We start from the raw sequence: 26,865 nt of genomic DNA, 5'->3' as shown, positions 1-26,865 counted from the left end.
AAAAGATATTTAAGTTTGCATTTCCATTAGTGAACTTTGCAAGAGTAGATTTTAAATCAGCATTTTCTTTTTCAAAAGTTTGAGGAGGTGGAGTTTTCACAATGAGCTTCATTAAAGTTGAAAATAGTTTGAAGATTTTCATGCTCATGTTTCAAATCCTCAAGCTCTTGTTCAGCTTTAATTAAAGCATTTTCATACCATTTCAGCTTGTTTTTCAGCTTTGAATTTAAGGCACCTAATTTGACAGCTTCATGGATTTGTATAAAAGCTTCTTGGAGTTGGTCATAATCCGGATTTGATTCAAGGTCAGAGTCACTTACAATTGTGTCTTGGTCAGTTCCAGCCATCAAACACAAGTTGTTCTCCTCACATTCGGACTCATCACTTGTTGTGCTTGAGTCATTATCTTCCCAAGCAATGTATGCTCTCTTCCCTTTTCCATTTCTCTTGCTTTTCTTCTCCTCTTGTTGCTTCTTCAAGAGGTTTGGACACTCAGCTTTCATGTGTCCCGATTTTCCACATTCAAAGCAATTGAAGGAGGATGTGCTTGCTTCCTCTTTCTTGTTTGTCTTCTTATTGAATTTGTAGGGGGAATTTTTCTTTCTCCTTATGAATTTTCTAAACTTCTTCACCAGCAAATTGAAGTTCTCAGTCTCAGAATCATTGGAGCTTGATTCTTCACACACCTCTTTTCCTTTGGCGGATTTCAAGGCTTTCAATGACACTCCTTTGTCTTTCTTATCCTGTTGCTCATGTTCATCAAATATGTGCAGCTTTTGCTCATGCTCTCTCAGCTTCCCAAAGAGAGTAGTAAGTGTCAAGGAGGTCAAATGCTTTGATTCTTCAATGGCTGTCACCTTTGCTTGCCATGATCTGTCCAAGCATTGCAGCAATTTCAAATTTAGCTCTTCTTTCTCAAATTTCCTGCCAAGGTCAACAAGGTGATTTATCAAGTGTGTAAATCTCTTTTGAAAATCAGAAATAGATTCACCATTTTGCATTCTAAACAGCTCATATTCTCTAATGAGAGTATGCATTCTTGATCTCTTTACATCACTTGTTCCTTCATGAGTGACTTGCAAAGTATCCCACATTTCTTTAGGAGATATGCATTGTGAAATTCTAAAAAATTCATCAATTGACAATGCAGATGTTATGATGTTTTTGGCTCTCTTGTCATGTTGGGCTCTTTTCTTTTCCTCATCACTCCACACACTCCAATGTTTTTCTTTAAGTTCATCACCATCTTTTTTCATAGGGATATAGGGTCCATTTTCTATTGCATCCCATACAGCAATATCAATAGCTTTAATGAAAATTCTCATCCTAATTTTCCAGTAGACATAGTTTTCACCATTGAAAACACGAGGTCTATGAATAGACACACCCTCACCATAGGGTAGGTTGTTGTTGGCCATTTTTAAAATCTTGAATAACTCTCAAGAACCTTGCTCTAGATATCAATTGTTAGAAATGAATGGCACAATCCAAGAGGGGGTGTGAATTGGATTCTATGACCCTTTAAAAAATTTCAGAGTATTTAGGATCTTTATTTCACTTAAACTTTTCTAAGACTGAATTTTCAATGAAGTTTATTCAAAGACTTGCTTATAGAAAAATGAATGTTTTCTTGATTACAAAATAATGAGGTTCAAATGTAATGCTCTAATTCTAATTAAACCATCAATATTCACACACACATGTTAATCAAGAATTATCTTCTTTAATGTTCAACCAAGATATTACTCAAAGTAAAAGATAAAGGTAGAAGAAGATTGCACAAGTCTTTTATACTGGTTCAGCCACTCCACATGTGACCTACATCCAGTCCTCAATCAGCACCTGATCAAGATTTGTTTCACTATCTCAATGAAGAAGGTTTACAAGCACACCACACATGCATATACTTCAACACTAAAGATAACCACTTTCTTGACCCCAAGAAAGTACCCCTTGTAGAAACCCACTACAAGAAATCTTACCACTTGAGAAACCCTTCTCAAGATTTTACCAGTATTCACACAGAATCAAGGAACGAATTCACCTGGAATTTAGAAGCAAATCTTAATCTTCCCCTTTCAAGAATGTGATGATGATGATGATCCTCTTTCAAAGTTTTTCACAAACGTTTTTCTTCTTGGATTCACAAAGAAAGCTCTCCAAGATTGTCACAAAGACTCCACAAAAACGCTTTTCTAAATTTGATTATTTGTTCTAACTCATGTCTGAAGTTTCTAAAAGTTCAAACTATTTATAAAAATTTCAGACCCAGATAATCGATTATTTTAAAGAATAATCGATTATTTTGTTCTTCAGGTTTTCTGGAAACCATCCAAGAACAATATAATCGATTATTTTGTTGGATAATCGATTATTCCAGAGAGTTATTTCTGGGATAATCGATTATTTGGCAAATAATCGATTATTGCAGCAAAGTATCCCATTCTGCCTGTTGCTGGAATAATCGATTATATTTAAGGATAATCGATTGTTTTGAGTTAGTTTTCAAAACTTCGTTTTAAGTCTCAAAATAACTTTCTAATCTTCTTAACTCATCATCATACACTCTCTACTTAGCTTAGATATAGATTTTGCTCATGCACAAAGCACACACAACACATAAAACCATTCAAAACAATTTATACACTAATTCCTATTACATAGCATTTTCTTTGACATTTTCTTTGACTTTGTTTTTGTGCTTCTAAGTTGTTGTTGTTTGTTGTTGCCCTTGATACACATTTTGTGATCATCAAAACTTCTTTAAGCTTCAAACTCCTCTAAGCTCAACAACCCAAAGTATCAAATTCAGATGCATCATCACAATCAAATTCACTTCCAAACTCAAATTCATATTCAAACTCAGACAGTTATATAAATCAGATAAAAATGAATGTGTCTTAACATGAAAAGAATCAAAATCAGGAATGCGCTCAGCAACTATATCATCAATTAGTTCAGCATGAAAAATAGAATGGTCTTCAGAAGGAAATTTGATGGCATCCTGAATATTAAAATGAACAACAATATCACCAAATTCCACAGACAAAGTGTCATCATAAAACATCAATCTTGGTATGGGCTGTTTTCAAAAATGGTCTTCCTAGAATGCTTGGGACTGAACCATGGGAGAATCCCTTCTCCATATTAAGAACATAAAAATCAACAAGCAAAATAAGTTCACCAACCCGAACCAAGATATCTTCTACAAAACCTATGGTGTGGGCAACACTCCTATTAGCCAACTGAATGACCACACCTGTAGGCTGTAGAGGTCCAAGAGACAGAGATTTAAAAATAAATAGAGGCATGACATTGATTGAAGCTCCTAAATCAAGCATGACATTTTCAAATTTATTGTTACCAATAATGCAAGGTATATAGAACGTACCTGGGTCCTTACATTTTTCAAGAATGTGTGGAAAAAATTTACCTATAAGTGCTGAGACATTTCTACCCATGTTGATTTGCTCATTGCCTTTTAGTTTCCTTTTGTGGGTGCACAACTCCCTTCAAGAACTTAGCATATCTAGGAATTTGTTTAATGGCATCCAATAGAGGTATGTTCACCTCCACCTTCTTGAAGGTCTCTAATATCTCCTTATCCACCTCTTCAATTTTTTTTCTTAGAATTAATTTTGGTGGAAATGGAAGAGGGATAGGAGGCTGCTGCAAGTCGCCACTGTGTGCACTAGAAGAAGGTCCACCTGAATGAGATTTTTCTACTACCACCTGCAAGGGCCTCTTTCTCAAGTGTAGGCTTAGGTGCTGGTGCAAGTGCAGGTACAAGTACTGGTATGTCAATCTATTTGCCAGACCTCAAGGTGATGGCACTCAATTCTTTGGATTTTGCACAATCTATGAAGGTAATTTATCTAAATTTTGATACTGTGCCTGATTAAGTTGAGTGGCCATCTGCCCCATCTGATTTGTCATGCTCTGAATGGAGGCTCCGGTCTCTTGTTGAAACTGCATGTTTTGAATGGACATCTTCCTCACCAACTCCTCTATCGAAGTCTCAAAAGTATAAGGTTGAGCTGCTGGAAGTGCAAGAACATCATGTTCTCTCTATTGATGTTGTTGGACAGGAGAAGGCACATATCTGCTAGGACCAACACTATTTTGGAAGGAAGGGGATGGTTGTTGTTGTTGGTTGGACCATCTAAGATTAGGGTGATTCCTCCAACCTGGATTATACCTATTGCTAGAGAGATCATAACTCTGTTGCTGTTGCTGGACAAGAGGTCTATTGTAAATATTTGCAGCATAGGCCTCTAGATGTTCATTTACTCTAGACTGCTGTAGAGAAGGGCAAACATCTGTATGATGATCTGTTGAAGAACAAATGCCTCAGACCCTTGCTACAGATGTGGATTTTTGATTTGTAACGAGTTGTGTTACTAGGTTCACCAATGCATCAAGTTTACTCTTCAGCTTCTTATCTACATTAGTGGTCACATCATGGACTCCTCTAATGACAATTGAATTATCATTTTTGGTACTGAATTGTTGAGAATTGGAGGCCATCTTTTCTATCAAGTGCTTGGCTTTAGTTGGGGTCATGTCACCAAGTGCTCCACCACTTGCAACATTTATCATACTCTTTTCCATGTTATTCAGCCCCTCATAAAAATATTACAGTAATAACTACTCAGAAATCTGGTGGTGAGGATAGCTTGCACACAATTTCTTGAATCTTTCCCAGTACTCATACAAGCTCTCTCCACCAAGTTGCCTGATCCCTGATATATCTTTTTTGATTTTAGTGGTCCTCGAGGTAAGGAAAAAATTTTCTAGAAACATCCTTTTTAGATCATCCCAGCTAGTGATGGACCTGGGAGCCAAATAGTAGAGTCAGTCTTTAGTAACTCCCACTAGAGAATGTGGAAATGCCTTCAAGTAAATATGGTCCTCTTGAACATCAAGAGGCTTCATGGTAGAACAAACAATATGGAACTCCTTCAGATGTTTATGTGGATCCTCACTTGCATGACCATGAAACTTAGGTAACAAATGAATTAGTCCAATTTTAAGAACAAAAGGAACATCCTCCTCAGGATATTGAATGCACAGACTCTCATATGTAAAATCAGGTGCATCCATCTCCCTAAGTGTCCTCTCACAGGGTCCATTATAAGGTTGTTCACCCATGTTTTCTATTTGAATTGAATCAACTTCTGATGCAACACTCACACTATGATTATCACTATCTAAAGATGGAATAGTATGCTTTCTAATTAGTCTATGGAATGTCCTATCAATCTCAGGGTTAAATGGATGCAAAAGGCTTGGATTGTTCCTAGTCATGCACTACATGCAACAAGATACGTGAATAGTAGGGGTAAAATGGGAATTTCCATGACAACTAAGAAACCATCAAAACTAATGCACCAATATCATCCTAAAATCATTGAAAACTACCACAAAAAATTTGAGAGCAAAATTCAAAGTCTAGCTATGTGACCTACCTAAGAAAGGTTTGGAAAAATAGGGAAATAAAACTTCAAAATCAGAAGAAAAAAAATAGTAAACGACCTTTTTTTGAAAATCTAAGCAAGGCCTGCCGACGTAGTGGCAGGGTTTCATAGCTCTCATTTTTATACCCCCAAAAGCATATATATAATATGTTAAATTCTGATAACTAGGGTGAAAGTTATGACAGTTTTAAGTTTTGCTGAAAACTAGTTTCACAAATTTTTGACCACTATAAGTGCCTTTGGGATTTTTTACAAAAATATTGGTTGAAAGAAGTGAGCACACAAAATTTGAAGCAAAAATAACAAGTCAAGCTACCAAAACCAAAAACCTCAATTAAATGGATAATTGGGGTACTATTCATCTAGTAGAAATCCTTTTCGCTGATTTTTTGGATTTTGAAGTTGTGAACCTTGCAAAAATTGAAACTCAACACAACACAATCACGATTCAGCACACCAAATGGAATCAATACAAAGATGATTAATTAGCTATGGAATGCAACAAAGAGAAATTATCACAAAACACATGACATCAAACTAGCAAAACCAAATTCGAATTTACTATTCCATTAGTTCTCTTAGCTGCATCAGACTGAACAACACAAATTCTTCAATTGATATACTTGCTAGAGCTGCAAGGACTAATAACAAACACAAATACACAACATAACATGTAGTGCAATACAAAAACGCAAACACAAAACTGATACATGAAAACACAACACAAAAACACACAGAAACATACCAGAGACTCTAAAACACTACTAGCAAAAACAAAGAACACACAAGCTTTGACAAGAACTGATGGTCCTCGACAACGGTGCCAAATTTGATCGAAGTCGTATCCGGTCAAATAAAATAAGTAAATGCAGTACTAGGAAGCTTTCCTAGGTCATCTCCTAAGGACCATCCCTTCTCTGACAAAGGTTCAAACAAGTAGTGGGAGGGGTTTGGACAAATTTGAGCAAGGTTAACAATGAATTAATAATGCAAATAAAAATAGTGATTAAGATAGATTGACTCCTTGTTAAGATTGTAACCTTTTTATCCTTGGTTCACTAGAGATTTCTCTGTCAACAACTTAATCTTTGTTCCATCCGAGTTAACAAACTAAGCAAAGATTAACTCAAGACTTCTCTACACGAATTAAGCAAATGTATACAACATTGAACCTCTCCACACGATTAAGCAAACTATGGCATTAAACTCAACAAACCCATATTCATTAAGCATGAACAAATGTTGAAAACACATTACTACAGAAATTCAATGAAGAAGAAGAAAGTGTGAAAGAGATGCATAATACCAATAAAACCTCAAACAAAGATTACAATCCTCCCAAGTAGCCAATCCCAAGGGTTTTAGCCTTCCATTAAAACGAAAATGCAAAGTAGAAGAAAACGAAACAAAGAAACTGTATTAACTTCAATATCAAAAATGCAAGTCTCCAGTATAGAGCAACAAAACGTAAAAGGAAGAAGAACAGAAAACGTCCAGAAGAAGAACAAGGAAGGAACAGAGAAGAACTAAAGGAAAACGTAAAAACTAAGTCTGATGTGTGTGGTGGCTGGCTGGGTGGCTGCAGAGGCAGCCTACCTAGATACCTAAACCCTAGAAAACGTAGATGGGCCCCTTTCCCATGTGTCTAGCCCGAAATCAAAAAAAATGATAATACAAAAATAAGTATCTAATAAGGTGTTGATGTCATGTTGATGTTGTGCTGACATGGCACTTTATCTCTTGAAGTTTGAAATATCCAAGTCCAAAAATGCTTTACAATTATCCTAAAATAATTAATGGACAAGAATTAGACCAAGAGAATTGAAATTAATTAAAATTCAAATTACTGGCTCAATGAAACTCAAACAGTAAAACTGTGCAATTAACAAGCAATTAAACCCAAATCAACAATTAAAATAAGTACAATAGATAAATAAATAAGGGAAAATAATGACTCATCAGTTATCTACCAACTTTAAAATTCAAGTCACTTGGGAAAATGTAAAAAATCATATTAAACTTTGGAGATCATGGGTATGGAGTTGTCAATGACATCCTTAGTCAAAATGGATTTGATTTGAATGGCACAAAACACATGATTACAGTTGACAATGAAAATGCTTGAAATGAGAATGTCAATATAAGTAATCTTATATTATCATTTTTTAAAGCAATGTAAATATCGATTTTTCTATTATTGACTTATTTCTTTTGTTTTTAAGGCGCATAAAGAAAGAAGACAATTTTGATTCAAGGTGATTGTAAATTGGGATATATAGTGGACTTATGTGCTAAAGATAGAGTCACTGAACATGGAGCTAAGACTATTATGGACGTTGATGAGGTCATGAGTGTAACAACCTAGACACACCAGAATGAGAGGGATCTAGAGATTGTCCAAGTATGAGATTATACAATTGAGAATGACTTAAAGGAATTAATTTGTATTATTTATACCAACAAGATGCATCTATTTTTTGGTAGTTTATCCCACAAGAACTCAACAGTTAAACGTGCTTGATTTGAAATAATTTAGGCAAGGGTGACCTTTTGGAATGTTTCTCAAAAAGTGTGCGAATGAAGACAAAACACGTTGAAAAATTTTGTGTTGGTTTGTGACATCAATCATTGATCCTAAAAGTGGACAAAAATCTCAAAAAGGGTTACCCATAGAGGGTTTTGACCGGTGAAGGATTTTTACCAACAAGGAGTTATGAGAAATGTCACCATGTGAAGTGCACGGAGTGAAACCGCTAAGGGGTCAAACGTGAGGGGTGTTACACATGGTATAAGAGCAGGTCCTTTCTCCTAATATGGTGTGGTATAGAGAGAACCAAGTAGAAGCTAGTGGACTTGTAATAGATTGGACACACTAAAATGAGAGAGATCTAAAGATTGTACAAGTATGACATTGTACAATTAAAGATGGCTTAAAGGAATTAATTTGTACTACTTATACCAATAAGACGCATCTACTTTTTAATAGCTTATCCCATATGAACTCCACAGTTAAGCATGCTTGACTTGGAGTAATTTTAGCATGGTGACTTGGGAAGTTTTCTAGAAAATGTGAGAATGAGAACAAAACATGCTAAAAAGTCTTATGTTGGTTGGTGCAATCAGTTATTGATCCTAAAAGTGAACAGACATCTCAAAAAGAGCTACCCATGAAGGATTCTGACCAGTGAATGGTTTTGACCAACAGGAAGTTATGTGAGTGTCATCATGTGAAGCATTGTGGAGTGGAACCGTTGAGAAGTCAAATGTGAAGGGTGTTACAATGAGATGAGAAATAAATGAAGGGAAATTAGGTTTAGAAGGTGCTAGTGATACCATATATTTAGATGAATTGGGCTCTACTACACAAAAAAGGGTCAATCTTCAGCTTCTACTAGCACATAATCTTAGAGGAGAAAGATAGGAGAAAAAGATGGAATAGCTAATTCATTGAAAGATTTGACTGAATCTTTAAAGCGAGTTGTTCAAGCATTTGATATTGCGATTGATGAAGATGCTTTTATTCAAGAAGTGTTAGTTGAGGTAGCTTTGATACCAAACCTTCATCAACATCAATAGGCCAAAGTTGTCAAATGATTATCTGACACTCCAAACCAATTAGCAATTGTGAAAGTTTTTCTAATTGAGAAAAGGGCTACTTATGTTTTAACACATTTCTTGATGTAATTTTTTTTCACAACTTTTTGATCTTAATTAATTTGATTGATTGTTGCAAGTTAACTTTCTAACTTTTTCATGTATTTTGTATGTTTCAAATTTGGAGTTTTTATGTATTCCAACAATACTTGAATGTTCCATTAGGTCAGTTACTTTATAAATGTTATAATTAACTTGCACAATTGTTCATGGATAATATTTTTGACAGCTTTCTCATTTTTATAATGAATTTCATACTGACAACCTATTATGCCTTTTTAGTTGTTCATGGATAATGTAAAATGACAACTTTCTCAACCTAGGATCTCATTTAGACTTTCCTATTTAGCTTTCATTTTTCTCTTTATTTTATTGGGTTTTTGTTTTGGATTGATACCTTGCCTAAGAAGGCTATAATTTGAGTGTTACTTTACTAGACATTTATTGTAGTTTATCACATCTTATATACTTGTATAAATTTTGAAGTATGTTGAAATCTTTGATCTTGAAGTTGTGATATTGATATCTTTGACAAACTATCCTTTTTTTTATTATCTTGATATCACATCTATACAATAGAGATCTCATTAGTATTTATTTTAAATCATGCGAGATATTACAATTTTGAACCGTCTATAATTAAAATTAAAGATTTCTATTATTTTTTTCTCAATTTAAAATAGACTCACTTCATAGTGAATGTATTAATCATTTTACATGTTATTGGTGTTTTGTACTTTTTAAATATATTATGAATTTAAAATATTTTATAAATTTATAAAAGAAAATTTAATTAAATATAGTGTATAGTATTATTTTTGAATTATTAAAAATTTTCTAATATTAAAATTAATTTCCAATTATTAAATATATTTTAATAAAATTTAATATTAAAACTTTAATTTTTTGAAGAATTATTTAAAAATGAAATTTTGCTCAGTAGAAATTGAAATACGCTATCCAAACAAGGTAATTGAAATGCAAAATATTGAAAAAAAATACTATATCCAAACAAAATATTTAAAAAAAGAAAGGGAATTCAATTAATAGTGTTTGGATGACGAATTTTACAAATTCAAGGAATTTTAAATTCTTGGTTTTTGAATTACTTTGATTTGAATTTTTATCATTCTTAAAATATTTTGTTTGGATAAGTCAATTCAAATTTCTTAAATTTTAAATTGTTAGGTTGAATATGATAATTTGATTCCACCATAGTAAAATTGATTTTAAAAATATATTTATATGTTAAAATTTTTAAATTAAATTTTATAAAGAATAAATATTAATCCATTTTTTAAATATTTAATAATTTTAAAAATTGATATTAGATAATATTTAATAATTTTAAAAATATTTTTAAATATTAAATAATTAAAAGAATGAAAAAATAAGTTAAAATATTAATAATTTTAAAAATTAATATTAGATAATATTTAATAATTTTAAAAATATTTTTGAATATTCAATAATTAAAAGAATGAAGAGATAAGTTAAAATATATAGGTGAAATAAGAAAGACAAATATGAGAGATAGGCCTTTCAAGACATATCACCAAAAGCCCAAACAATATAGGGCCTAATATTATATTTTGGTGGAGAGTTAGTTAGAGAGAGAGAAGTAGTGTTGTGTGATTATGTTATATTGGGATTGAGGAATCATTTGTTAGAGATTATGTCAGTTTTGGAAATAGAATTTGGAGTCAGGAAAACCTTTCTCTAACTTGGGAGAGCTTTGCTCTCATTCCATTAACTATTCTTCTTCTTTCTCTATTATTTTCCTATTTTCTAGGGGCACCTTAGATACAGTGTGTATCATTGGTGCTTTCATTGAGAGTTAATTTTTTTCACAATACATATGCAAACGAGGATGGCATCACGCATTGACAATGCCTTGTCCAAAACAGCTTCCTTCGAATCCACCATTAAATCCCATGCTCAGCTCTTTAAAGAGCAATCGACCCAATTGAGCTTTCTTATTACAAGTATTGCTGAGTTGTCTAAATCTATGACAGTAATGTGCACATAGATACATGAGATAATGCCATGATTTTCCTCTATCGAAAATCCCACTTCCTCACCAACAGGCTTTTTCGCGCCTGATGATTATTATCTATCGTTCAAACATGTCGAACTCCCTTCGTTCAACAATGAGCACCCCATTCCTGAAATTAATGCCATTAATGTAAGCCCTTATTAGGTTGATTTTCCCAAGATTAAAGCAAAAGTTCAAAATGATCCAAGGATGCTTCGTTTAACCCAATCCTTATCATCCAACCCAGATTCAACCCCTCACTATGGTCTTCAAGATGGTTTAATATTTTTCAAAGGTCACCTAATGTTGCCCAAATCTTCTAATTTGATACCCTCCATTTTAGTTGAGTATCACGATACCATTATAGTGGGACACTCTAGATTTACAAAGGCATATAAGAGGTTAGCTTCCTCTTTCTTTTGGAAAGGAATAAAAGCATCAATTATGGCGTACATACACCAATGTGATGTCTTAATGCAATAAATGTGAACCAATGTCTCCAACAAGTTTGCTCCAACCTATCCCTTTTCTAGAGATCGTTTGGGATGATATCTCCTTGGATTTTATTATCGGCTTAACATGATCACAAAGGGTATGAAGTGATTTTGGTGGTAGTGGATTGTCTATCTAAATATGCTCACTTCATTAGCTTAAAATATCATTACACAACTCAAATGGTGGCAGAAGCTTTTATCAAGGATGTTGCTAAGCTACATGGGTTTCCAAAGTTAATTATAAGTGATAAGGACCCTCTTTTTCTTAGTAAGTTTTGGAGCGAGTTATTTCACCTTCAAGGAACGGAGTTGCGCATGAGTATTACTTACCACCTCAAACAAACAGCCAAACTGAGGTGGTTAACCGCTGTTTATAAACCTTTCTTCATTACTTTGCTTTAGAGAAACCTTCAAAATGGTATATCTAACTATCTTGGGCAGAATTCTAATATAATACTTCAACTCATTCTACAACCAACAAATCACCTTGTGAGATTGTTTATGGACCCTCCCCCTTACTATGCTTCATTTTTTTGAATGGGGAAACTCAAGTGGTTGTTGTAGCAATGGTGCACATGGACCATGACGAGGCTTTTCGCCAACTCAAATTTCATTTACATCAAGCTCAACAAACAATGAAGAAATACATTGATCCTTGTAAACACCTAATTTTTTCAGGGGTATACAAACAAGCAAATAAGCATCTAGCAAGAAGAAAAGGATCTCTCGAAGGACTACAAATGACATGATATGTCATTAGAAGGCCCAAAGCTCAATAAGGGTGATTTAGTAGTTCAGAATGGGCCACTCCCAACCTAGAACGGGCCGTTCCAAACTACTAAAAAGGCCAAAAAACTCTAGTTTGAAACGGGTCGTTCCAACAAAGGTTGTTATGAGTAAATTTCAAATCCAGAACGGGCCGTTCTGCTTCTGGAACGGCTCGTTCTAGATTCAAATTTAACTCATAACAGACTGGTCCAAAATAGGTCATTTCGAATCCAAAACGGGTTGTTCTGGTTCTGACGTCTATAAATAGAAGACTCAAGCACTTCCCATAAAGCCAAAAAAAATTGGTCTAAGAAATCTCATATAGCTCAAAATTTTTCTTTCTCTCCTCTTGTATTTCTTGAGATTTTGTGAGACATATTGTAGTGATAGGTAGCCAAAAAACCACCTAAAAGTCTCTATACTTGAAGATCTAATAAAGCTCAGCCAAGAGGTATTCCAGTCAACACTCCTCTCTCCTCCTGTTTCTTCTTTTTAACCAATATTGCTCTAAATAATTAAAAAGTAATCATGTAGACGTTCTAAGGAAAATCGGGTAAATTAAATTTACATATGTAAATAACCATTCATAAAGGGGATAAAATATTTATACTTTTAATTCTTATCACGCTATCTTCATCATAGGGTACCGATTTAGGGCGTTGTAGGGGTGCTTAACACCTTCCCTACACATAACCGACCCTCAAACCCAATTTTGATTACCAAGGCCATTATTGGATTTTCAAAAACCTTTTCTTTTTTCCAATGTTTTGAGTAAAACATTGGTGGTGACTCCATGAACCTACTTTTCAAAACCATTAATATGGGATTAATCTGGTTTTCGGGAATTCCCTAATTAATGAGATTTTCAATTGGAAGTCTAAACCATTTAATCGTAAGATCGAAATTTTTCGGGTTACGACAGATGGCGACTCCACTGGGGAAGTTTAAAGAGGGTCAAGCCTAAACAAATGATCAAGTTAGCATAATAAGAATAATAGTTTAAATATCTTCTCCCCTTACTTTGTATGTTTTATTATTTGGCTTTAATATCTGTTTGTTTAAATTTTGCACTTATTTGAATAAAAATTATACACAAACCTTTGCACACAACAATTCCCTCTATACCCGGGGGCATGAGAGTATAAACATGGAGAATGGTTGGCGTACAATTGGCCCAAGTATGGCCTTGAAGCATATGAGCCTTGTCGAAAATCACACTCAAGGTGATAATTAGTTACTCTAGGCTGAAATACTGCGACAGACCTTAGAGTTTGTTAGGTGACGACGACAAAGGTACTGACTCCCTATAATGGGGGCACCTAAGGAGCCTTAAAGACCAGTGATCTTAAAATCGTCCTATACAATGCACTTTTTTTAACAGGGACCACAAACCAAGGATTTGGATGGCTATTCACAAGTGTACATTTGTTTGAGCATATGTGTGCTGCATTTGTTTCTGTTCATTTCAAATAAATAAGAATTATAGGCAAACAAATAGGTATTAATAAAGAAAATAACGCCCTTTTATATACATTAACCCTAAAACATCATATAGGATAGTTTAATTCAAAAATAAAAAAATATATATATATATATATATATATATATAGCAAAAATCATACATCATAATCTTAAAAAAAACATGATAAAATTTAGGTAGAAAACAAACATCATGCATCTCGTAGGATAGTACATTAACATATATTCATTAGAAATGGAAGGCACATATAATAACATGCAAAGATTTTTGAGAAATGAGAACATTCTAAACTACAAGAATAGTCAGTACATGTCCCCTTACACTAAGAAGGTCTGCCAGACTTAGGGACTATCGTCATCCTTTCGATAGAAGGCAAAGTCTACATCTTCTCGAACTTCTTCCAACCTAGAAAGATGTCGTTGCTCAAAGCAGGTTGGAGATTATTTAAAATTTCAAAAAGGAGGCATGCAAAAGAATCGAAGCAAAAAAAAAAAAAAAAAAGAGTTTGCTTCGAAAGAACATAGTTTAGGGAAGCTAAAAACTCTACTGATGAATGAGGAATCATGAACTCAAGGAGTTGAAGAAAATTAATGATAAGCACCCTCTTACACCTCCAACTTGTTATCTAATCACTCCAAACTACATTTTTCTTCTCTGACTCATCAACATTGTCAATAAAGATGAGAATTTTGGCAATTACCGAAACAGTAGTGAACCCGAAGATCCTATCAACGGTTACTTTTGATGAGAATAACAAGAAAAGGAATCTAAGAAGAAACGAAGACCAATTACAAATCAGCGAACGAGCAAGCATGTCTATAGGGACATCATTCAAGCATGAGCTTCTGTAGGCTACTACAACATTGTCAAAGTGCACCGAAAAAAATCTTGTACAAAGAATGTTCTCTAAACAAACAAATCAATGAGAATGATATTCGTTAAATTTCTCAAGTGTCTTTGCATCCCATTTTACGCTTCATATAGATAACATGTCTTCCTGGTAAATAATAAATAATAAAAAAAAGGGAGATCTAACTTGTGCACATTAGCAATGGAAATTATTGTAATCAAATGCGAACCTGACACATCAAATCGGGGAACACTTATTTTAAAATCAGTAATTAGGGGCATGACACGCCCAAATTGACGATTCAAACATCGAAACTTCCCCATGCAAAAATGACAATTAGTGACAAGGACGTATAATATTGTCGGGATAGGAAGAATGATTAAGAATAGATGAATCCTTGCTTCTAGGGAATTACAAGACAAAACTCAATTGAAGAATAAAGGCATTACATGATGAAGACCCGCTAGGACGAAAACCTACATGGGACGTTCTAGGAAAAAAAAAAGAATCAAAATCCTGATAGGATACGTCCTATGCAAAAGTTAGGGATATATAAAAATAAAAAATGTCTGTCTGAGTTGAAAACCGAAAGGCGACTCGAGTATTCCCTTTAGAAAGCAAGAATCCATAAAAGTTTTATTTCAAATTTAAAGCACCAAACATGTGGAAGGGTGTTTCTAAAATGATTAGATCAACCATGTCAGATCAACCATGACTCTCCAGGAGGCAACCTCTATTTATCTCTCTGTGTACGAATCACGAATCAGGGTATACCTAGGCCTCCGAGCTTTTCTAAAGAGGCATGTGTAAATGGAAAGTGTCATTCTTAATGCCATAACATTCTTTCTATCTTCATTTTCTCTCTCTAAAAATTCACTCTAGGCCTCATCCGTTAACTCCAAATAAACAGAGCGTATTTGGGACAGAAATGTTATTCAGACAATAGCATGAAAAGAGTAAAAGAGAAGTGGTCACGTGAATCCAAACATGACTAAGGTTTAATAAAATAAGACATCCCATACCTCACAAGCGCTGCAAAAATGAAAGTCCGACAAGAAACCCATTAAGGGGGCTGTGCAAAAGTTAGGGCAAGATCCACTAGGCCACCCACAAGTAAAAAAGAGGTAACCTAGGCAAAAGTAAGGATCAAAAGAAAAATGTCCGCTAGGGAACACATCTCAAGTAACCTAGGCAAAAGTTAGGACGTCAAAGCAACAACTTGAGTCAAAAATCGAAAGGCGGCTCAGGGGGATCATCTAAACAAAGCACAACCCCAAGTCATCACTCCACTTTCCAAAAAGACTAAAACACAACGATAACTTCCTTGTAGTAAATATGTTTTGTTTAATAGTCATAAACACTAAAGCCTACTTTAGCCAGCCATTCTTCTAAAAAAATTCCTTTTAAAAAAACCCCCTATAACAACCCTTAATAAAAAAAAATATATAAAAAATAAACATCCCTACTTTGTTTTCTCTTGACCTTCACGACATTAAAACGATGCCGAAAAGATACGCGGAAAGTGAACAGTGAATACTCACAAAGAGAAGACAAAGACGTCCCTGAATGGAGTCTGGAAATGTTTGACTACACATTGACCAAAGAGCCACTAAAACATCGAGTTTAAAGGAATATATCCTGGCAATAATAAAAAATAACACGGATAGAAAAGAATTATCAACATTAACCCTAACGCACACAGTTTAATTTCTCGACATTAAAATTTGAATTGCATTGTTTTTAGGAATAAAAAACAAGCATAAACTACATGGCATGCATATGTGGTAGGGGCATATGGAAGGGCGTTAAACAAAATTCTTTATAATAAAAAAATAGACAAAAATAAAAAGAAATAATAAAAATAAAAATAAAAAATCCTTCCTACCTTACGCTTGCATTACATTCATGCATCCATGCATTATACTTGTTATAGATCAAAAGGAATCATCGAGCCAAAACACTTGCAAGAAGCTCGACAGCCAAGCAAGAGTTGAAGCCGTGTCAAAAGCCCAACCCAACAAAGGCAATCCTAAGTGATTCTATATACGCCCACCAAGCAAAGACATTTCAACAATAGAATAAAGTGGAATCGACCAAACAAGCAAGTCTATAAGCATGAAGAGGCCATCGCGCCTTACTTCTTGACCGAATGAAGAATAATCCAAGAGAATGCCAAGACCAGGAATGATTTCCTCACCAAAACTAGGAGTGGCTTCCAAAATAATATTCATCAATAAAGATTTAGCAAATAACACCATCAAGGATGGGATCCCTCCACCAATGATGACAACAAAGGATAAAACAGAAAAAGGCAAGCTTCGTACATGTTGAAAAAAGCTTAAGCATTTAGAAAAATAGCAGAAAAATGCAAGCTTCAAATATGAAAAAGTCGAAGCTAAAAAAAACAAAAAAAAATAAAAAAATAAAAAAAAATTCTAAAAGAACCCTACCACAAGCAGACGCCTTACAATACTCACTTAGTGGGGCATCACACATCTCGTTAATCCTAGCCCAAAATGGAGGGCATCTCAAGCATTCCCCTACTTGACGATCCGAGGGGCATCCCATAACACCAATGAAAGGACACCGTCGAGTTCCTCAAGTACAAGATTGGAAAAGGTTGCTAAATCCTCAAAACTAATACAAGATCATTAAAGGTTGTTATATCCCCAAAACTAGTACAAGATCAGTAAGAGTTGTTAGATCCCCAAAACTAGTACAAGATCGGTAAAGGTTGCTAGATCCTCAAAACTAGTAAAAGATCGGTAAGAGTTGCTAGATCCCCAAAACTAGTACAAGATCGATAAGATTTGCTAGATCCCTAAAATTACTACAAGATCTGTAAGGGTTGCTAGATCCCAAAAACTAGTATAAAGTATGGGTGAGCAACGGGTGAGTTTGGTCGGGTTCGGGTGAAAAATGTTCAACCCGTTGTAAACCGGCTTTGAAAAAATGTGACCCATATCCGACCGACTGAGCTTTCGATTTGAGGCGGTTCAGGTTGAAACGGATTCGGATTTAAGCGGGTGGGTATAATCGGGTTTGAATTTTTTTGTAGACTAATTTATCTTAACGAAGATGAAGCTTAAAACGATAAAAAATATTTTTAAAATAGTGTATAAAAATAGAATGAAGGTGACAATAGATGGTGTAAATAGATTCGTAGTTGAAACATTTACAAACTAAAGAAGCAAAAATAAAAGATAACAAAATTCATAGTTGTTACATGGAAAAGAAATATAAAGTTAGATTACAAAACCATAAGAAATCACAGTCACACAAAATGTACTCAAAATGGAGATAAGAAGATGGAAAAGAAAGACAAAGAAAGAAGCAAAAATATAACTCTAAAAATAGACTAGTGTGTTGAGAAGTTGAATGAGGAAGGAGAAGACAAAATAAATATCTAAGTTATGAGAAAAAGGAAAAAAATAAGTTACAAATTGATGGCTATATTATACTTGAAATAAAGACTTTTAAATTTGGACCATTGTTGTTTAGTTATACAAAAGTAATAAAAATTTAAACTTATCTCATTTTCGGTTGGGTTCGGTTTTTAGCGGGTTTAAAAATTCAAAACCGAACCCGCCCAATATAACCCGTATAAAATCAAAATTTTAACCCGATTTACCCATAAGACCCGCCCGAACCCACCCAAAAGCAATATTTTTTTTCGGGTTTTTCGGGTTCGGTTCGGGTGTCGGTTTAATGCTCACCCCTAGTATAAAGATTGGTAAGGGTTGCTAGATCCCCAAAATTAGTACAAGATCGGTAAAGGTTGCTAAATCCTCAAAACTAGTACAAGATCGATAAAGGTTGCTAGATCCTCAAAACTAGTACAAGATCGGTAAGGATTGCTAGACCCCAAAACTAGCATTGGGTCGGTTGAAGCCTCAAATATCAATCCAATCTAAAGAGACTAAGCTTAGAACATACTCCCTCTTCAACAAGCTACAAAATAAAGAGCACACTACCATGAGGCAAGCAGAAGCAGTAGGGGGCGTCAACATCAAGCCAGAAGCCTAAATGGTACAAATTTACCATCCTTATCATCCAATGGAGCATACAACCCAACACTCAATTGCTCTAAGGGTCAAGGTTATAGGTAAACACCATCTACCCGAAGGAAATGATGTGGGGGCATCTACACTATTGAAGCGAAAGGGAAGACTCGGACGCAACAACAAAAAAAGTGACATGGAACATTCACATGGATCCTAAAGCCTAGATGGTACAAGTTTACCACCCTTAACACCCAACAAGGCATATAACCCAACACTCAGTTGCCCCGAAAGGCAAGGATTCCAGTAAACACCATTTACCCGAAGGAAACAACGTGGAGGCATCTAATGTCAAAACAAGAGAGAATACCCGAATCTCCACCTCACTATCGCAAGAGAAGCAATTAAAGCAAGTGGCATGGAGCATCTAGTCGAAGACAGAAGATCAGGTTTACAGCTTGTCACCCTTGTTACCCAATAGAGTACACAACCCAACACTCAGCTGCTTTAAAAGGTAAGGATATAGGCAAACCCACCTATCCAAAGGAAGCAACATAGAAGCGTCATCACAAAGAGACAAAGAGAAGACCCGGACGAAATGTCTACGTCTTTACTTGCCTTTGAAAAGTTAACGCATAGTTATCCCAAAAGACAAGTAAAGAGGGGTATCTGTAGACACTAAATTTCGTCCAGGGTATACAAACAAGCAAATGGACATCTAACAAGAAGAAAAGGAGCTCTCGAAGGACTATAAATGACATGATATGACATCAAAAGGCCCAAAGCCCAATAAGGGTGATTTAGTAGCCGAGAACGGGTCGTTCCCAATCCAGAACGAGTCATTCCAAACTACTAAAAAGGCCTAGAAACTCTAGTTTGGAACGGGTCGTTCCAACACAATTTGTTATGAGTAAATGTCAAATCCAGAACGGGTCGTTCTACTTTTAGAACGGGTTGTTCCATATTCAAATTTAACTCATAACAAACTAGTCCAGAATGGGTCGTTCCGAATTCAGAATGAGTCGTTCTTGTCAGTTTTGACGTCTATAAATAGAATACTCGAGCACTGCTCATAAGGCCGAAAAAATTGGTCTAAGAAATCTCATATAGCTCAAAATTTCTCTTTCTCTCTCATCTTGTATTTCTTGAGATTTTGTGAGGCATATTATAGTGATAGGTAGCCAAAAAGTGCCTAAAAGTCTCTATACTTGAAGATTTAATAAAGCTCAGCCAAGAGGTATTCCAGTCAACACTCCTCTCTCCTCCTATTTCTTTTTTTTTAACCAATATTGCTCTAAATAATAATAAATAAATAAAAAGTAATCATGTAGACATTCAAAGGAAAATCGGGTAATTTAAATTTAAGTATGTAAATAACCATTCATAAAGGGGATAAAATATTTTTACTTTTAAATCTTATTATGTTATCTTCATCATAGGGTGCCGATTTAGGGCGTTGTAGAGGTGCTTAACACCTTCCCTACACGTAACCGACCCCCGAACCCAATTTTGGTTACCAAGGCCATTATTGGATTTTCAAAAACCTTTTCTTTTTTCCAATATTTTGAGTAAAACATTGGTGGCGACTCCATGAACCTACTTTTCAAAACCATTAATATGGAATTAGTCTGGTTTCCGAGCATTCCCTAATTAATGAGATTTTCAATTGGAAGTCTAAACCATTTAGTCGCAAGATCGAAGTTTTTCGGGTTGCGACAATGCTCATAGGAGGTGTGTGACTTATGCTCAAGGGGATTGGGTGTTTGTGAAGCTTCGTCCTCATAGACAACAATTTATTGCTTGTAGGGTCAATCCCAAGTTGTCCCTTCATTACTATGAACCCTTTCAAGCGTTGTCACATGTGGGAGAGGTGGCCTACAAACTTCAACTTCCAAATTCTGCTCATATTCTCCCAATTTTTCATTTTTTGCAGCTTTTTTGCAGCTCAAATGTGTTGAGATTCATAGATGGTGAATCAAATTCTGAAGTATTTTGATGATAACAAAGGAGAAGATTGAAGATCATGAATGTATTTGAAAGTGTAAAGTGTTATAAGAGTAGTTTATGTGTAGTTGTTGCTTAAATTGTTTGATTATGTTATCCTATGCATGTTCATGTTAGTCTATGCTTTGTGCATGAGTCAAATCTTTATCCTAATTGTCTTAGAATTAGTATGATGGTGATTGAGAACAACTTGGAAAGTTTTTGGATGTTTAAAATCGAATTTTGAGATTTAACTCAAAATAATCGATTATTCACTAAACATAATTGATTATTTACTCTATTTTTTAGTAACTTGAGAAACGTTGTAATAATCAATTATCTGTTAAAATAATCAATTATCCTAGAATGTGCTTTCTAGAATAATCAATTATCCTGTGAAATAATTAATTATTTTGTTCTTGCATGATTTCCAGAAACATGAATAACAAAATAATCGATTATCCTTAAAATAATCGATTATCTAGGTCTGAAAACTTTATAAAAATGATTTTCTCATACAAAAACTTAAGCAAGTGATTTTGAGTGAAACTTTGTGAACTATTTTGATCTATGTGATCTTCTCAAAGAGATTTCTTTGTGAATCCAAGAAATAAACATCTTTGTGAAATGTTTTGAAAGATTATCATCATCATCTACATTCTTTATAAGGGACAAAGACTTGATAGAGAATTCACCTTTTTGAGTTTGGAGTTACAGGTGAATTCGTTCCTTAATCTTTTTGTGTTTTGCGATAAGATACTTAAATAGGTTTCTCAAGTGTAGGAGTTATAGTAGTGGGTTACTACAAGGAGTACATTCTTGGGTGCAAGAAAGGGTCTATCTTGTATATTGGAGTCTTTTGCATGTGTGATATCATTGTAAAACTTCACCATTGAGATAGTGGAACAAATCTTGATCAGGTTATGATTGAGGACTGGATGTAGGTCACATGTAGAATGGCTGAACTAGAATAAATAATCTTACACTTCTCTCTTATCCTTACTCTTTTACTTTATACAATCTCTAATTGGAAAATTAACTTGCTTCACATATGTTTGCATGTGATTAATATCCTTGTCTGTTTAAAGGTTTAATTCAAGTATAATTAAAGAATGCTAACAAGGTTGTGAATTGAATCTTTAAAGAAGTGTTATTAAAGCATATAGGAACATATCCCATATACCAAGATTTCAATAAACTTCTTTGGAAATTGTTTTAGAAAAGTTTTTTTGAAATAAAGATCCATGACTCTAATAAATTTTTTGAAAAGTGTTGATAGATCTAATTCACCCCCTTCTTGGATCAAGCCATTCTTTTCTAACAAAATGATCTGAGAAAAGTGGCTCAACCACTACCACTTTGCCTCCAGGGCTGGTTGTTACTAAATCTAAGTCCCCTAATCTTGGAGCTATTTTGGCTACTAGGATAGGCAAGCACCAAGGCAACTAACTCAGTTGAGGAATGGCTGATCTTGTGGAAGTCATGACCTGTAGAGGAAGCCTTTTGGGAAAAGGCAAAATCTATTAAAGAGAAATATCCCAAATTTTACCTTGCAGACAAGGCAACTTTTATAGGGGGTGGTATTTATAGGAATATACCTTCTAAGTGGGATAGGTCTTTCATGACATATCACCGAAGGCCCAAAAAGTATGGGGCATAATATTATCTTTTGGTGGAGAGTTAGTGAGAGAGAGAAGTAGTGTTGTGTGATCTTGTTATATTGGGATTGGGGAATCATTTGTGGGGGATCATATCAGTTTTGCAAATAGAATTTGGAGCCAAGAGAACCTTTCTCTGACTTTGGGGGCTTTGCTCTCATTCCATTAACTATTCTTTTTTCTTTATTATTTCCTTGTTTTCTACGGTCACCTTAGATACATGGAGTTAACCAAACCAGTCCTCATAACTACTATGGAAATTCATTCCAACAGAAAGGACACATAAATAAACTGTCAACATAATGCTCAACAATTGCATAATGTTCAATCGAATCAACATGCACACTACATAACAAGCATAAAATTTCCATTAAAAAACAAGTTACACCAACCATTTCCCAATTATAATTATTGTCTGCCAATATTGCAGACACAAAACTATGCAGCATGTAGAATGCTGGCCTAATACGTGGAATGTATTTTCCTGGTACCATAATTGGTACCATAACTCACATGTACATCGATACTAACACGACATGTGAACATGCTCAATTAGATGTATTGCAGAAGCAAATATCCAAATTAAATCATATCCACTTCAGTAAGGAAAATTGTTATAAAAATATATATCCAACAAAACCACATCATCCACTTCATTAAAGAAAAATTCAAGATTGGGTGGTACTAGCATGTCTTGAGAAGGCAGAGAGATATAGTTAACAAAATTAATAATCATAACTAAAACTGGTTACATATCAAAAACCTAACAGCCGAAACTCTTCAATCATGAAAAATGAAGCATTTCAGTCTCCCTTCTTCCTAAAAGAGCAACCTTCAGTTAACCTCGCCCGTCCACCCGTTGGTTGGCACAACACAGTCTGGCAGTTACCGCATACCACAACTGTTTGAGAGTGGCTAAACACAGTTGTTCTGCATCAAATTAACAAGAACAAATAACCAAATTTCTATCACTTATTTAAATTTCATTTAAATCAAATTAAATGAAAAAGTATAAAAGAATGATCCTACATACATGTTGAAGCAACCCTGACACTTCACATCCTGCGGCAAATAATCAAAGCTTAAAATAGGGTTTTTTTTCCTTTTTCTGGAAACAAAATTAATAGCAATAGTAATGTACTACTGATGCCATTTTCTGTTTCAATTAATAAGTAGTAGAACATTCTATACCATGAAGAAAGAATTTGGAGACTGAACAAGACGCTTAAGCTTGTGCTTTCTCTTCTCCAACTCAGCTGGAGGGTTCAGCAAATCAATATCATTCTGAAGAACCTACTCACACAAAACAGAAAAAAAAAAAAAAAAAAAAAAAAAAAAAAAAAAAAACCTTTCATTCAGAAAACTATAGGCATCTAAGTGATATCTCGTGGTACAATCTTCTAAACTATAATAACAGTGAGCTGAAAAGATAAAATTACAAAAAACATATATGAATTAAGTTCTCAAACAAAACAACTCAGGAAGAACATTTTAGAAAAGAAAGAAAACAATGAGGTAGATTTGCACCAACAGCTAGAAGAATGAAAACACAACTAAACAATTTCAGATCTAATGTGTGAATTAAAACAGATATGATACTTACCATTGTGGGAAAAACCGCTGAAAAGCTCACAACTCAGAAGAAGGCTTAACCCTAGGTTTTGCAACTGCAGCACACTTGAAATCACTGAAGCATTGGTAAGATTTTAAAGCTGGTTCGGCCCGAGTGGGATTATTTTTTTTCTTTTGATCTTAAAATGGATTTTAGAAAAAAGTAAACAAACTATTTTCATTTTTAAATAAAAATATATATACTTCTAATGATAAAATATTTTTACTTTGTATAGAATTAGTATTTTAGAATGATATGTTTATTATATATAATTAAAATTTATAATAAATTATATATAAATAAATATTAAGTTTGAATATATAAATTATATTTAAAATTAGTATATATAAATATTTTAAATATATAAATTATATTTTAGATTTATGATAAATAATTTATATTGTGATAAAAAAAATTATTTTTGTTTATTTATAATTTATTTTAAAATATTAATATTTAATTTATAAATAATTATGATAAAAAAGATTGAATTAAATAAAAAAAATTTACAAAATCTCTTGGTGAAGAAAAATTCTTCATAAAACTCTCGTACAAAATAGAAATCCTTATTTAATTTGCTAAAAACCTAATTTAGTCCTTTATAATATTTGTTTGTTTCAATTTAGTCTCACTTTAATTTTTTGTTTCAATTTGGTTCCTAATAATTTAAATTATTGCAATGTCGGACTTCCGTCCAAATTATTTAGACAGGGTTAACTATTGGTCACGTAGATGACAGGTGGATGCCACGTAGATATAGGTGGATGCCAAATTTCTTGAATGCACTTGGAACTAGAACGGCTTGTTCTGAAACCAAAACAACCCGTTCTGGTTGCACATGTAGTGTGTTAATTTTGCATATGGAACGAGCCGTTCCAGATGCAAAATTAACACACCACGAGTGCAGCAGAACGGGTCGTTCTGGATTCAGAACGGGTCGTTCTGGATTCAGAACGGGTCGTTCCATAACGCCAACCACATACATATGTTCAACAAAATGTCGCAATGTGATTCAAAAATTGAAAATAAAAATTCATATCATAAATTCAAAGTCAGAAATATGGTTCAGAAACTGAAAACAAAAATTCATAACATAACATATACTAAGAAAGTTCAAAGAAATTATTGAGAAGGGAAATCATTTGGATAACGCTGAAGGTGCCAATAATACATCTTATCCACCATATAACACTGAATGATTGATAGGATATCATACATGTGGTCCTGTGTATCTTCTTCCTTTATTTCAGGTTGTACCTCCTCAAGAACAGGTTGTGGTTGTTGGGATACATCGGTCAATGACTTCGAGGGGAAACACCATGTCGTTTCATCCTTGACTGTATAGTGTCAATTTGGTAGTAAGTGGTTCACTCTATTTTGACTAACAATGAAATAAAACTTGTTACCATTCTCCTTAGTGATACGCTGCATTGTCCTTAATGATACACAATATAGTCCAAATGTTTAGTGATTGAAGTTATCAATCCCTATTGATAATATTACTAAATCCAGTGTTTGAAAAGCTTTGTACCTTGGGTCTTTTTCCTTGCACGATTCACAACCGTGAACTATAATCATCGAACATTTGTGTTTGGCATTCTGGAACCAGAACGGCCCGTTCTGAAACCAGAACGGCCCTAACCATTATTAGTGTGTTAATTTTGCATCTGAAACAGCCTGTTCCAGGAGCAAAATTAGCACACTAAGAGTGCAACCAGAACGGGCTGTTCTAATTTCAAAATGGGTCATTCTGGTTCCAAATGCATTAAAAAAATTTGGCATCCACTTATGCATCTACGTGGCATCCACGTGGCCAACATTTAACTCAGTTTAAATAATTTGGACGGAAGTCCGACATTGCACTAATTTAAATTATTAGGGACCAAATTGAAACTAAAAATTAAAGTGGGACTAAATTAAAACAAATAAATATTATAAGGGACTAAATTAGGGTTTAGCCTATTTAATTTATAGGAGTTAATTGAATTTGAATGTTTAAAAATGAAGGATCTTATCGTAATGTTAAAATGTCTACTATAAAATACCAAGGTCGACCTGATGAAAGCTATGTTTTGTTTGTAAGTGTAGAATATAGTTAGCTTTGAAATATTGAATGGATATTTTTTTAGAAAAAAAAATAAAAATTCAAAAGATATACTTATGTATTTAAAGTGATTTTATTTTTTTTATTAAAATTTAAGCTTGATAAAGTTAGAAATAAATGTTGTCAAGATCGATTAACTTTATTGATCTAAAAGATAAAGTAAGTGATGGTGGTCCTTAAAAGAATACTTTCAAAAGTAAATAAATCAACCTATATATATTAAATACGAATTTTTATCTAATTTAATTTTTATTTATTATAATTATTTATGAATTAAATTTTGATATTTTTAAAATAAACTATTAATAAATAAAAATATTTTTGAGTTATAACATAAATTATTTATCATAAATTTAAAATATAATTTATATACTTAAAAATATTTATTTATACAAATTTTCTAACTAAGACAAAGTCAATAAGAGTCTTAATATTTTTTTATATTTTTTAAATTAGATATGCATTTTCATTGATTCGAGTCAAGTTTTAAAACATTGAATCACACTATTGTCTTAAGTTCTTAATTTTTTTTCATATTTTATAAGAATAATTAATTTTAATTTAAATAATTAATTAATGTATTTCATTATATTATTTATAATTAATTTTCTAGTACATAAAATTATATAATTATTAGTATTTTAATTTGTGCAATATATATGTTAAATATTTATTATATATAATTAAAATTTAAAATAAATTATGTATATAAATAAATATTATTTTTGAATATATAAATTATATTTTAA

At 33.5% G+C, this 26,865-nt stretch overlaps 2 protein-coding genes across 2 annotated transcripts; both read right to left on the bottom strand.

Annotated features, from left to right (window-relative positions):
- Positions 1–2,770: 2,770 nt before the first annotated feature.
- On the bottom strand, positions 2,771–4,611 carry LOC145955436 (uncharacterized). The gene is made up of 6 exons (XM_083070177.1): positions 4,411–4,611; positions 4,117–4,299; positions 3,895–4,068; positions 3,733–3,805; positions 3,189–3,328; positions 2,771–3,004 (listed from the first exon to the last, which is right to left on the bottom strand). The coding sequence occupies exons 1-6, from the start codon at positions 4,609–4,611 to the stop codon at positions 2,771–2,773; spliced, it is 1,005 nt and encodes a 334-aa protein (XP_082926303.1).
- An 18,363-nt stretch (positions 4,612–22,974) lies between these two features.
- On the bottom strand, positions 22,975–24,159 carry LOC109801208 (small ribosomal subunit protein eS27y). The gene is made up of 4 exons (XM_020362221.3): positions 24,004–24,159; positions 23,592–23,693; positions 23,434–23,462; positions 22,975–23,330 (listed from the first exon to the last, which is right to left on the bottom strand). The coding sequence occupies exons 1-4, from the start codon at positions 24,004–24,006 to the stop codon at positions 23,204–23,206; spliced, it is 261 nt and encodes an 86-aa protein (XP_020217810.1). The 5' UTR covers positions 24,007–24,159; the 3' UTR covers positions 22,975–23,203.
- Between the last annotated feature and the right edge of the window lie 2,706 nt (positions 24,160–26,865).

The sequence above is a fragment of the Cajanus cajan genome, chromosome 1 (assembly GCF_000230855.2).
Source record: "Cajanus cajan strain Asha chromosome 1, NIPB_CcT2T_4, whole genome shotgun sequence".
NCBI classification, from domain to species: Eukaryota; Viridiplantae; Streptophyta; class Magnoliopsida; order Fabales; family Fabaceae; genus Cajanus; species Cajanus cajan.
Note: the sequence above shows the minus strand (reverse complement) of the source record. Positions and strands in the feature narration are given on the sequence as shown.